A 12,335-nucleotide genomic window follows, 5' to 3' on the forward strand; every position below is an offset into this window, starting at 1 on the left:
TTGAAGTAAAGATGCAAAACTATCATTTTATTTTTAGAAAAGTGTTAAATTGTTAGTTTTTCCCAAACCAATATACAAAAACAACAAAGATGCTGAATGTTGGTGTAGGAAACACACACTCACAAAAAAGGAATAATTTAAATAAGTTTCTTTGTGGCATTAAGTTTGTCGCACACAACAATGAACAACGTGATCCGTGAGGTCCAGTTGAATCATGTCTCAGTTATTTGAGTGAACCTGACTCCCTCGCTGAATGTTTTTGTCATGTCTGATTCAGATGAAACCAAGTATTTTTACAGAAGTTTATTACGTTTCTTTTTAAAGGCTGAGGGATGAGTCTGTGGTATTTGTCAGACTGTGCGCAGATGCTCTCGATGAATCATAATTTGTATTTAACTCGCATCAGTGTTTCTATTCTTAACTAAAATTGCAATAAAGCATAAATAAAAAAACTTGAATTTGAAAATAAAAGTTGAAAGAAATTATTAAACCTGAAAAAATTTAAATGAATCTAATTCTAAATGCTGTAATAGTAAATAAACAACACTGGCACACAGCTGAATGTTAATCAACCAGTCTGGCCTTATTTTAGTTGAACTGTGAAACGTGAAGTCCATAAGTCTGCAGGGTTCTTTCCAAGGGGTCATTATTTGCGGGCAGTCGCTCGCCTCCCATGGCCGTGCCATTTGTTACAGGGTCGGGAGTAATCGGCTGTCTTCCGGAGTCTGTGACCCGTGCCGAGCTCTTTACCAACACAGCATCAATCACTACTGTTCTGCCTGTAATCTCGAAATCACCTTGACCCGCCTGCTTTTAATTTTCAATCGCGAGCCGCTGTGCTGTATGCTCTCTTCTTGACTGACGTTCCCATCGCATGCTCTCTCGAACCCCCTCACTTTCACTACCCCCTACCCGCTGTGTTGTGTATCCTTTATGCCGTGTGACAGCTATTTGTCTGTAATTTGACTGCCACTGTTGGCCTTTCCAGCGAGAGGAAGCTTGTGTTTGGGAGCGTGCGGCGCCTGAAGTGATAAAAGGTGAATAATCCCCTTTCAAACGACCCGATGAAAACGGATTGGAGTGGGAAGTGGGATAACACCATTTCTCTCAAAGTGAAAGGGGGTGAGGGTTTGCAATAACCGAGGCTGGGCGAAAAGATAATCATCAAGATCAACTTCCTGTCCCAAACATGATTAGCCACCATTATTTTGCAGGGTGGCTTCCGGTTCACCAGCCCCCATGATGTTTCTGCCACTGTGAAGAAACCAAATACTTTGTCTAATGAGGATTCGGGTTTTAAGTAAAGGTTTGTTAATGCATGTTCTTGTTAAATCGAGTTTTTACATTACGTCATGTCAGTGCAACACAATGTTTTGTTGCCATACATATATTGGTCACTTGGCGCCATTTTCTCTGGATCCAATTTTAACGAAATTCAACACAGAAATCTGGTACAAACCATTGTCAGAATCCCAAATGATGCTTAAGTGAGTCAAACCTTATATAAACCCGAGAGCCTAACATTTTAAACTGTTTGGGTTTGGTTTTATTTTTGTAACTTCTTATGTTTGTTTTGGTCTAGTTTGTTTTGTAATTGTTTGTTTGGTCTAGGGCCTGTTTCATAAAAAAAGTTTACCGAACAAGCCAGGCTTATTTCAGTTAGTCTGACTTATTTTGAACCAAATCAGCTGACAAGAAGTCAGACTAACTGAAATAAACCTGGCTTATTTGGTAAACTTGTTTTATGAAACGGGCCTCTTGTTTGTGTTTATTTGTTTAGTAATATGTTTTATCTTTGTATTTCTTTTTTTTTTTTTTTTGCTGTGGTTTTTGATGTTTGTTTGTTTGTTTTTTTGGGGGGGGGGTTATAGTTTTGATTTATTTCAGTGCATTAAAAGTATGCCATTTGTATGGCAAGAAGTAAATGCATAGATTTTTAATTTTTTTAATAACATCCATATTTGCATGGCAGTATGGTAAGTACCACCATTCAGTCTGGAACCCTGTTGGATCAAATAATTAATAATAAGAAATAGAGGTTCAACCTGAGTCCATTGCATTGTTGGATACAGTATTTTGCACAGCATGCACTGTTGTGCACTGCACATTTGAGCTAATCCATAATAGTCCATTGGGTATTCTGTTTGGATACTGTGCAAAGTATACTGTATACTGCAGAAATAGAGTAATAGTATGCTATTCCAAACATAGCATCAGATACAGGAAGACTGGGGGTGAGGATTTGCTGTAGTGATCCTAGTGCCTCTTGGTTTGCTGGCATTTGACCAAACCACATTCACTGTAATTCAAGTGTAAAGACTCTCTTCTCCTCTTCAGATAACTACATCTGGGCTTTTGTATGCAATTCCTTGGGATCGGGGAAAAAAACTGCCAACATTAGAGTTGAAAGAATTTTCTAGAACATTTCTGTTAAACGGTGGGGTGGGAGGCACAACTGTAAATTGCGGGAATGATGAATCCCACCAGTGGATGCCCACCAGCGTATAAAGCCTTTTAATGGTTTAATTGCATCTCAAAGGAGAAGCGCACAGAAGCAGAGTCAAATTAGGGATTGTCCCATATTTTGGCTCTTGTGCTGCATGAGTGCGCCTGTGTGTGGTTTTCTTTTTTTAAGTGAATATGGGATTTGCTCTAAAGCTTAAAATTATTAGACTAAGCATCCCAATCTTGAAGGTTTCCATCACTTTATTAAGCCTGGTGTAGCTCAGTGATTAAAGATTTGGCCTGGAAACCAAAAGGTTCCAGGTTTGAATTCAATAAAGCGAACCTGTCGCTCAGTTGGTAGAGAAGAGCAACGAGTCACTTTTAAAGAAGGACAGTTCAGTCAGCGGCTATTTTTGCAATATTTCCGAGAAGCTATTTCCAGTTATACCAGTACAGCTCACATCTAACCTGTTTGAATGGGAAACAGACTTAAATCTCCTTTGTGAAATGTTATGCTTCAATAATGTATTTCAAATTGCCAATAAAATCTGACAGCAATGGCATTATAAGCTATGATTCTTTAGCTCAAACCCCCCAAAATTCATAATTTTATTTGAATGCTTATGTTCAAGTTTAAGACATTTGGTTCATTTACTAGTGTAATTGACCATTCGCAAAGACCTTGATTGACAGGCGATCTGACCAATCATAACGCCAGGTACGCTATCTTGCCCCACAAACAAATCAGACAGGAGAGTAGATTAACTTTGGTGGACTTGAATTTAAATTGTGTATTGACATCTTTCTACGGTTGAAATAAAATACGCTTTGTTCATGTTCATGTTTATTTTGTGCTTTTAGTAAATATGAAAAGATGATTGGTTCACATAACGCTTGAACTGAGGCAATACAGCGATCTGTCACGACACATTAAAGAGCCACAAAACAAAAGAAAGAAATTTAAATATATTAATTGATAGGCCAATGTAGAAATTTTACAACATTCATGCATTCATTCAAAAAACATACAAACATACATGCATATTAAATAACTAACTATTTGGTCCTAAATAAAATAATACAAAAAATAAAATAAAATATGAAATAATGAAATAAAATATTAAATGAAATATGAAATAAAATCATATAAAATAAAAATAAAACAAATTAATAATATGCATTATGGAAGATGGTAGAAAGATATATTTATTTAGCTATTTATTTGCAAAAGATTACATTTTACCATTTTATCTAAAAAATGAATAAATCTAAATCACTACTGCAAACTTGAACCAGTCATTTAACTCCAGGTTATTTTATAAATGATTGACTTTGTAATAAGTGTCCTTAAATTTGCTTTGAATAAGCAAGTCACTTAAATGTCAAAGCAACAAAGTTCAGAGTCATTACAAAAAAATCACCAGTCCTCCTTAGTTACTGTTGCTATGTCTGACAAGCCATGCCTCTCTCACACTACACACCATGTTCTCACGCAGTAAAAAATACATCGTGGACCATAAAGGAAACTGACAACACGCTGACAGACAAAACAGAACAGGTTACTTCTGGTATGAAACATAAACATTAAGAAATTCAGATAAAAATACAGTTTTGTGTCCATTTAATGTGTTGTGACAGATCTCTGTATTTCCTCTGTTCAAGCGGCATGCAGACCGATCGTCTTTTCATATTTACTTAAAGCACGAAATAAACATGAATGAACATCGTAACGTATTTTATTTCAACCGCAGAAAGACATCATCACACTATCATTCTAGTCCACCGAAGTTAATCTACTCTCCTGTCGGATTTGTTTGTCGGGCAAGATGATGGATTCAGCATTATTACTGGTCAGATCGCCTGTCCATCAAGCTCTTTGTGAATGGTCAGTTCTGCTCACTATTAACTTCTTTAGGACCCATAAACACTTGTTCATTCACACAGCATATGTAAATCGGTTTCAGCATACTTGTATTTATGTATTAATGACAGTTTTAAAGTGCTCTCTCTGTTTAGCAAACAGCTAACAGTGTTCAGTGCCTGCTTAAACAGTTCAGATGACGTTACGGTGTAGCAAGCAGGTCAACATGGCCGTCGTTGAAAGCAAGTATTGTGTGCACGTAACACCCCGTCGCTGGACGCTCCACCAAGAGCCGTCAACTCCGAAACATTCCCAATCGGCCCTGTTCCCCAGCAGTCCCTAAGGAAACCGTATCTCCCGTAGCCACGCAGAGATGCGAGGGCTACTGTTAGCAGCGTCTGAAAAAGATTGACTGTTTGGGCACTAAGTGCTCGCTGTTGACACAAGCCTCTTTCATATGCAGCGGAGCACAGAGTGCTCGGGCTAAATACACAGTTTGTGTTAAAGGTTGGTTCGCTCGTACCGAAAATTTCATCCGCTGAGCTCTCACCCACAGAGTGGCTCGGGATTTTTGAAACGTAAAAACGCAAACACTTGAAAGGAGTCAAGAACAGGTTGGCAATTTGGAAAATAACATGATGAATCAGCTGCTCGATTGAGTGCCCAATAAAAAACAACAACTAAGTCCTGCATACTGATGGATGACAAGTGTCCAAATTTGTGTCTCTCTTGTTATCTTGGCTTCTCTTTATTGATGGGACTATATAGGATCAAACATGAAAACCTAATATATTATTATTAATAACATTATTAATATATATTATATTATATTATTATTAACATTATATATGATTATTTTATGCTAAATATGCTAGAAAAACAGTACTGACCAGCCAAATATATCAGCCAAAAATCCACTGTAAAAATCTAAATTAAAACCTTTTGAAGCTGGAAATAATAATAATAAATTGTTTAATTTCTATTACTGTTTTTAATTTTATTTTATGTTAGTCATATTGTTGTATTCAAAACATCATGATTATACAAACCTAAAATAAATAAAATATATGTAATATATAAAGTTAACCTTTTTTTTCAGCAAATAAGCAAAACTGAAATGAAAATGAATAAACTATATATATATATATATATATATATATATATATATATATATATATATATATATATATATATATATATACATATACAGGTCCTTTTCAAAAAATTAGCATATTGTGATAGTTCATTATTTTCTGTAATGTACTGATAAACATTAGACTTTCATATATTTTAGATTCATTACAACACAACTGAAGTAGTTCAAGCCTTTTATTGTTTAAATATTGATGATTTTGGCATACAGCTCATGAAAACCCAAAATTCCTATCTCAAAAAATTAGCATATCATGAAAAGGTTCTCTAAACGAGCTATTAACCTAATCATCTGAATCAACTAATTAACTCTAAACACCTGCAAAAGATTCCTGAGGCTTTTAAAAACTCCCAGCCTGGTTCATTACTCAAAACCGCAATCATGGGTAAGACTGCCGACCTGACTGCTGTCCAGAAGGCCATCATTGACACCCTCAAGCAAGAGGGTAAGACACAGAAAGAAATTTCTGAACGAATAGGCTGTTCCCAGAGTGCTGTATCAAGGCACCTCAGTGGGAAGTCTGTGGGAAGGAAAAAGTGTGGCAGAAAACGCAGCACAACGAGAAGAGGTGACCGGACCCTGAGGAAGATTGTGGAGAAGGACCGATTCCAGACCTTGGGGGACCTGCGGAAGCAGTGGACTGAGTCTGGAGTAGAAACATCCAGAGCCACCGTGTACAGGCGTGTGCAGGAAATGGGCTACAGGTGCCGCATTCCCCAGGTCAAGCCACTTTTGAACTAGAAACAGCGGCAGAAGCGCCTGACCTGGGCTACAGAGAAGCAGCACTGGACTGTTGCTCAGTGGTCCAAAGTACTTTTTTCGGATGAAAGCAAATTTTGCATGTCATTCGGAAATCAAGGTGCCAGAGTCTGGAGGAAGACTGGGGAGAGGGAAATGCCAAAATGCCTGAAGTCCAGTGTCAAGTACCCACAGTCAGTGATGCTGGTGTTGGTCCACTGTGTTTTATCAAGGGCAGGGTCAATGCAGCTAGCTATCAGGAGATTTTGGAGCACTTCATGCTTCCATCTGCTGAAAAGCTTTATGGAGATGAAGATTTCATTTTTCAGCACGACCTGGCACCTGCTCACAGTGCCAAAACCACTGGTAAATGGTTTACTGACCATGGTATTACTGTGCTCAATTGGCCTGCCAACTCTCCTGACATGAACCCCATAGAGAATCTGTGGGATATTGTGAAGAGAAAGTTGAGAGACGCAAGACCCAACACTCTGGATGAGCTTAAGGCCGCTATCGAAGCATCCTGGGCCTCCATAACACCTCAGCAGTGCCACAGGCTGATTGCCTCCATGCCACGCCGCATTGAAGCAGTCATTTCTGCAAAAGGATTCCCGACCAAGTATTGAGTGCATAACTGAACATAATTATTTGAAGGTTGACTTTTTTTTTGTATTAAAAACACTTTTCTTTTATTGGTCGGATGAAATATGCTAATTTTTTGAGATAGGAATTTTGGGTTTTCATGAGCTGTATGCCAAAATCATCAATATTAAAACAATAAAAGGCTTGAACTACTTCAGTTGTGTTGTAATGAATCTAAAATATATTAAAGTCTAATGTTTATCAGTACATTACAGAAAATAATGAACTTTATCACAATATGCTAATTTTTTTAAAAGGACCTGTGTATGTGTATATATATATATATATATATATGACATAAATGACATTTAAAAAAATAAATAAAACTGACAAAGTACTCAACAAAAATTGCTAAAACTTTAAATAAAACTAAAATTGAAAATTAAAATATCAAACCCAATTCAAAATATTAATAAAAAAATAATAGCTTCTCATTTATACTAAAAAAAAAAACTTAAATACTTAGAATTTAAAAAAACTTAAAAAAAATACTTTAAAAAAAAAAAAAAACATTGCAAAGAAAATGGTTATAAAATTATGCTCTTTAATGTGGTCTATACCAAAACTTGCCTTTTTTTATTTTTTTTTATGAAGAAAAAAAATGACAACATATGTTAATTAATTCCTCGCTCTGACCAAAGATTCGAGCTCATTTGACTCATGTCTATGTGGCCCCCTCATTGCCGACCCTCATCTTAACCAGAAAACGCAAGTTAATTCTACTGTCAAAATGACCAAAATGCACATTTCTAGTGTTCATTTTCAGTAGCCAGAATCGGAAACATTGGCAATAGCAGAGATCTTCCTGGGTTTTCTTTTTCTTTTTTTTTTCTTTTTTTCAGCATTACTAGAATTACATTGAAAGCTGGAAGGCCTGCATTCATCAAAATTCGAGTATGGCAGTTGCTTATTGGGAAAACCACCAACATATCACCAAGACTAGGAAAAATCCACCCTGAAAAGTGCAAAACCGTTCCAATAACATCTGCATTTTCCCTACAGGTGTGGCCCCCACACTAGGGAAATAAGTTCACCTGCAAGCGGAATACATGCAATTCAAAAACCTCTGGTGGTGTCGTGCTCCAGACATGACAGATGCCTTCTAAATTATGAGTTTTGAATGTCGCAGTAATCCTTCGAGATTTCATTTGCTGCTTTTTATATAGTACATTTGAATTCACTCTTGATTACAAAATTCCCTGTTTAGAAAGCCGCATCTGTTTTGGCCGGATTTGTCTGGTCTTGGCAGTGAAATGGCAGCGCTGGTCCATCCCCCCAGATGCCCAGCTGATGCTGCGATGTACGTTTTCTGAATAATGCAATTGACCGCCGTAAATTGCTTTCGTTCCAGGCTTCATCGCAGCAGCTGAAGTTCACGACGTCAGACTCGTGCGACCGCATTAAGGACGAGTTCCAGTTCCTTCAAGCACAATACCACAGGTACACACAAAAATGTTCAGTACCTTAAAGCAATAGTTCACAAAAATGACAGTCTGTCATCATTAATTCACCCTCATTGTTCTAAACTTGATGTTCTTTCTTTGGCAGTGTTATTTGAGGATTGTTTAAATACTGTTATGCTATTTATCAAAATATTAAAGTTGCTTTTGTTTTTATATTTTCAGTTTTCATTTTAATTGTAGTTTGTTTTAATTTTGTTATGTGCTTTTGTCAGATTTGTTTGTTTATTTCTATTTGGCTTAAATTTATTTTAATTCGAGTTTTAGTTCAAGTATTTTTAGAATTTTGACTTAAATGTAAAAAAATATATTTGCTTTTGAAACTGAAATTGTACGTTTTTATGTAATATTTATTTAATTTACTGAAATGTTAAAGTTTTGGTCAACAACAATAACAGTGTTCTGTGGAACACAAAAGGAGGTGTTTTGAAGAATGTGCTGGTTGCTCTTTTACAAAAGCTTCAAAAGGACTCGAAAGCATCATAAAATGGGTTCATATGAATAGTTTACTCAATAGTTTATTCAAACTCTTCTGAAATCATGTGATGGTTTTGTGCGAGGAACAGACAAACATTTAAGTCATTTTTCAAAGATAAACTTGACTTCAAACTTTTTTTTCTTTGATGCATTCATTTGAAAAGTAGCGATGTCTGGTTTGTGAATTAATCGTTATTTTGAGTCAGATCTTTTCAGTGAAATGGTTGATTTGGTCGAAAACACAGTCTGAATGATTTGTTCTCAAATCTGACTGATTCAGTTCAGTTGAATTAACTCAAGCAGTTGGAATTGCAGTGACCCATAATTCATGAGTCTTTTTTGTGTGATTCATTAATACAACCATTAATAGAGTAATTTGTTCTGGAGTCTGATTATAGTAGAAAAGAGCAACCAGCACATTTGGAAAAGTCGGAAAGTAATGACTCGTGATGCAGTGAGTTAGATGAGAATTCAGTTACTACTCTGATTCAGTGAGTTCATTCTGTGAACGAATCACCAGATGAATTCTAACCCATAACTCATGAGTCTCTTTGTGTGATTCAATAAAACTCATGTGTTCTTGAATCCGACTATAGTAGAAAAGAGCAACCAGAAAGTTACACATCCGAAAGTAATGACTCGTGATTTAGTAAGTCAAATTGTTAATCAGAATCATCAGATTGATTCGGACTTGTGAGTTTTCTTGTGCGATCCGTTAAAAGAACCGTTTCATAAGTCATTTTCTCTTGAATCAGACTACACTATAAAAGAGCAACCAGCACATTATCAAACATTTTCATTTTGTGTTCCACAGAAGAAAGACAGCCATATGAGTTCATAACCACATTTATTTTTTTTAACTGTTTCTTTAAGGAGGTCCTCTACAAACCATTGTGACTAAACTCACTATTAGCAAGCATTTTTTTTTCTTCTAACAAGCTTCGCCTAGTGCCTCATTCCCTTGCCGATTAACATGGAGCAGCTACTGTGATCCGATCCGTCTGATGCCTTGACTCCTGTAGACGGAGACGGAAGACTCTTTTAAAGACACAAAGACGCTGCTACTGTGCTGTCTTTAAGGCAACATGTTTTTCCCTCCCTATTCCCATGACAACGAGCAAACCCTCATTTAACCCTGGTTCACAAAAGAATAGGCCCTACATTTTTCTGTGTATGTATTCAGAGCATGGAGTCACCACCATTGACTTCAATTGAGATTCAAAAGACAAGGGCTTTTTTGGTGCTGCGTTCAGCCTTTTAAAGGAAATGTACTGCAGGCGGTCCCCAGAGCCTCGCCGAGCTGTCGCTCCCTTCTACACATGCATAAATAGATCAGGGAATACATAAATCAAAATAAGGATGACAGCAGGAGCGATTTGGAGGCGGAAAGAAGCGGCAATAAAACTCCATCAATGTGTTGTTTTTTTGGCGTGTTTTTTTTTTTTTTTTTCTCCGAGAGCATCTTTGGAACCTTCAGGAGGCCTCGGCCAATCAGTTGCTAGCATGGCCAATCACAGGTAGCCTGGCAGCAGGGAGGATGGTCACCATGACAACCCCCAATATATGTTACACAGTCATAACAGCCTGTTTTTTCCCCCTTTTTTGGGATCAAAGTGGAAGCAGCAGACTGGAGAGGTATGAAGAGACAGAATGATTGTCATACGGCGACAAAACTAAAACCTCTAGTATGTCGTGGCACTTTAAAAAAAAATATATATAGATCAGACTTTTTCTTGGATCGTTTTCACTGGATGTTTTCCCATCCGATGCTCTTTTCCATATGGAACTTCTTTTTGGATTTTCCTACATACTGAAAAAGCATAATCAAGTTTTTGTTTTCTTTGGGAACAAAAGAGATAATGCGGCTTGAAAGGCTAGTGGTTTGCACATATGCTGAAGGCACAATTAGCTGTGGTGCTCATATGGGAAATTCTGGTTCGATTCCAGTCAGCGTTGTATGAAAATCCATTCTTGACACTTTCTCTTAAATATAATAATATATCACACAAATATTTGACCGATTAAATGTTCTCTAAGCATTTTTATTTCTCCAGGTAAATTATTTTATTTTATTATTTGACTTTATTTTATCATTTTATTTTATGTAGCATTTTAGCGATTCATAAATGTGGCTCATTTTGGATCCTGATTTACAGGGGTGTAAAATACTATTAATTTTACTTGCTGTACTGGAGTATTATTATTATTATTATTTTTTTTTTTTTTCACTCAATTTAAATTGCCAATGTTCTCTTAAATTTTATCCAATTTTATCACACAAATATTTGACAGATTAAATATTCTCTAAAATAAAACAAAAAAATTTGACAATTGTTTCCTATTTTTATTTTATTTTATGTTACAATTTATTAATTCTTAAATGTGGCTGATTTAGTACAGTAGTTTTAAATTTTAACACTCAAATACAATTTAAAGTTGTACTTTTATTCAGAACAAATATTTTACTCAAGTGTATTATCTGAGTGCTTTTTACAGCCTTGTTGATTTATTACAAAATTAATCGACAGGGTAAATGTTCCGTAAGCGTTTTCTGCCATTTTGCTAAGGTCCACCATTTTACTTTCTTCAAACTGTGCCGCCCGAAAAAATCACAAAACAAACAAACGTGCAAAATGATTGACGGCTAGATGGCTTTTTTTGATTGGCTAATTACAAAATCAATGACCCTTATTTGCTGTTTTCAGAGCCAGTTTATTAACATTAAATTCTTCTCCCTATTTACTGAATAGAATGTGAAGAAGTCCAACATCTTAAAAAAATATCTGAAGCATTCTGAAGTCTTCGGCCTCTGTTGCATAATATATGTCTAGTGTCTACATTTTTTTTTCAATGACCAGTCTTTCTTTTCTCTCTCCAGTCTGAAGCTCGAATGTGACAAGCTGGCCAGTGAGAAGTCAGAAATGCAACGTCATTATATCATGGTAAGTCTGCACAGAACGCACTCTCCTCCAGAGGGACGTGCCTTAGGCTAGATGTGCCGGAACATATTCACATCCGCAAGAAACTAACCTAGCCCTTACCTGTCTGATTCCATTGTGTCTTGTTCTCTGTCTGCCTCCGCACTGTCTTTTCTGCTGCTCTATTACCATTCTGTTCCTCCTGTCCACCCAGAGGCGTCATGCACCTGTTTTTTTGTTTTTTGCTCACTTGGTACTCTAGTGACTTAAAGGAAGTTATATTTTCTTTACTTAACTGTTTGTTTATTTATTTACTTAAAATTTGGTGGTCCTTTTATATATTTTATTACTATATATAGTATATTTGCTTATTTAGAAACAACTTTGTGGTTCTTCTTATGCCTGTATTTGTTTTGGGTTTTTTTTCTCCAGTTTAGTATAATATTATATTAGGCGCTTTCGCACCACGTAGTTCTAGGAACTAGCCAGCAGGGTTGTTCCTTAGAGAACCAATTTCTCCCTCCGGCCATTTTCATGGTTGCATTCGCACCGACAGCAGGAACCCTGAAGCGACGGACAGCGACGTCTTTATTTGCGGCATTTACAAACCAACAACCGGTGAATGGCAGACGCCATGGTCA

The 12,335-nt window shown here is 36.5% G+C and overlaps 1 protein-coding gene across 3 annotated transcripts in view; it reads left to right on the top strand.

The window, feature by feature from the left end:
* Positions 1–12,335, top strand: part of LOC306875454 (TLE family member 5-like) — a 34,440-nt gene that overhangs the window by 6,989 nt on the left and 15,116 nt on the right. For all 3 annotated transcript variants that reach the window (XR_013784748.1, XM_079426024.1, XM_079426025.1), the window contains exons 2-3: positions 8,191–8,279; positions 11,655–11,718. Coding sequence is in view for 2 of the 3 variants with exons in the window: in XM_079426024.1 (XP_079282150.1) it covers positions 8,191–8,279; positions 11,655–11,718 (153 nt within the window). In the remaining variant the exon portion in view is untranslated. The remainder of the gene's footprint in view (positions 1–8,190; positions 8,280–11,654; positions 11,719–12,335) is intronic.

Source organism: Barbus barbus (assembly GCF_936440315.1).
Source record: "Barbus barbus genome assembly, chromosome: 9".
Classification (NCBI taxonomy): Eukaryota; Metazoa; Chordata; class Actinopteri; order Cypriniformes; family Cyprinidae; genus Barbus; species Barbus barbus.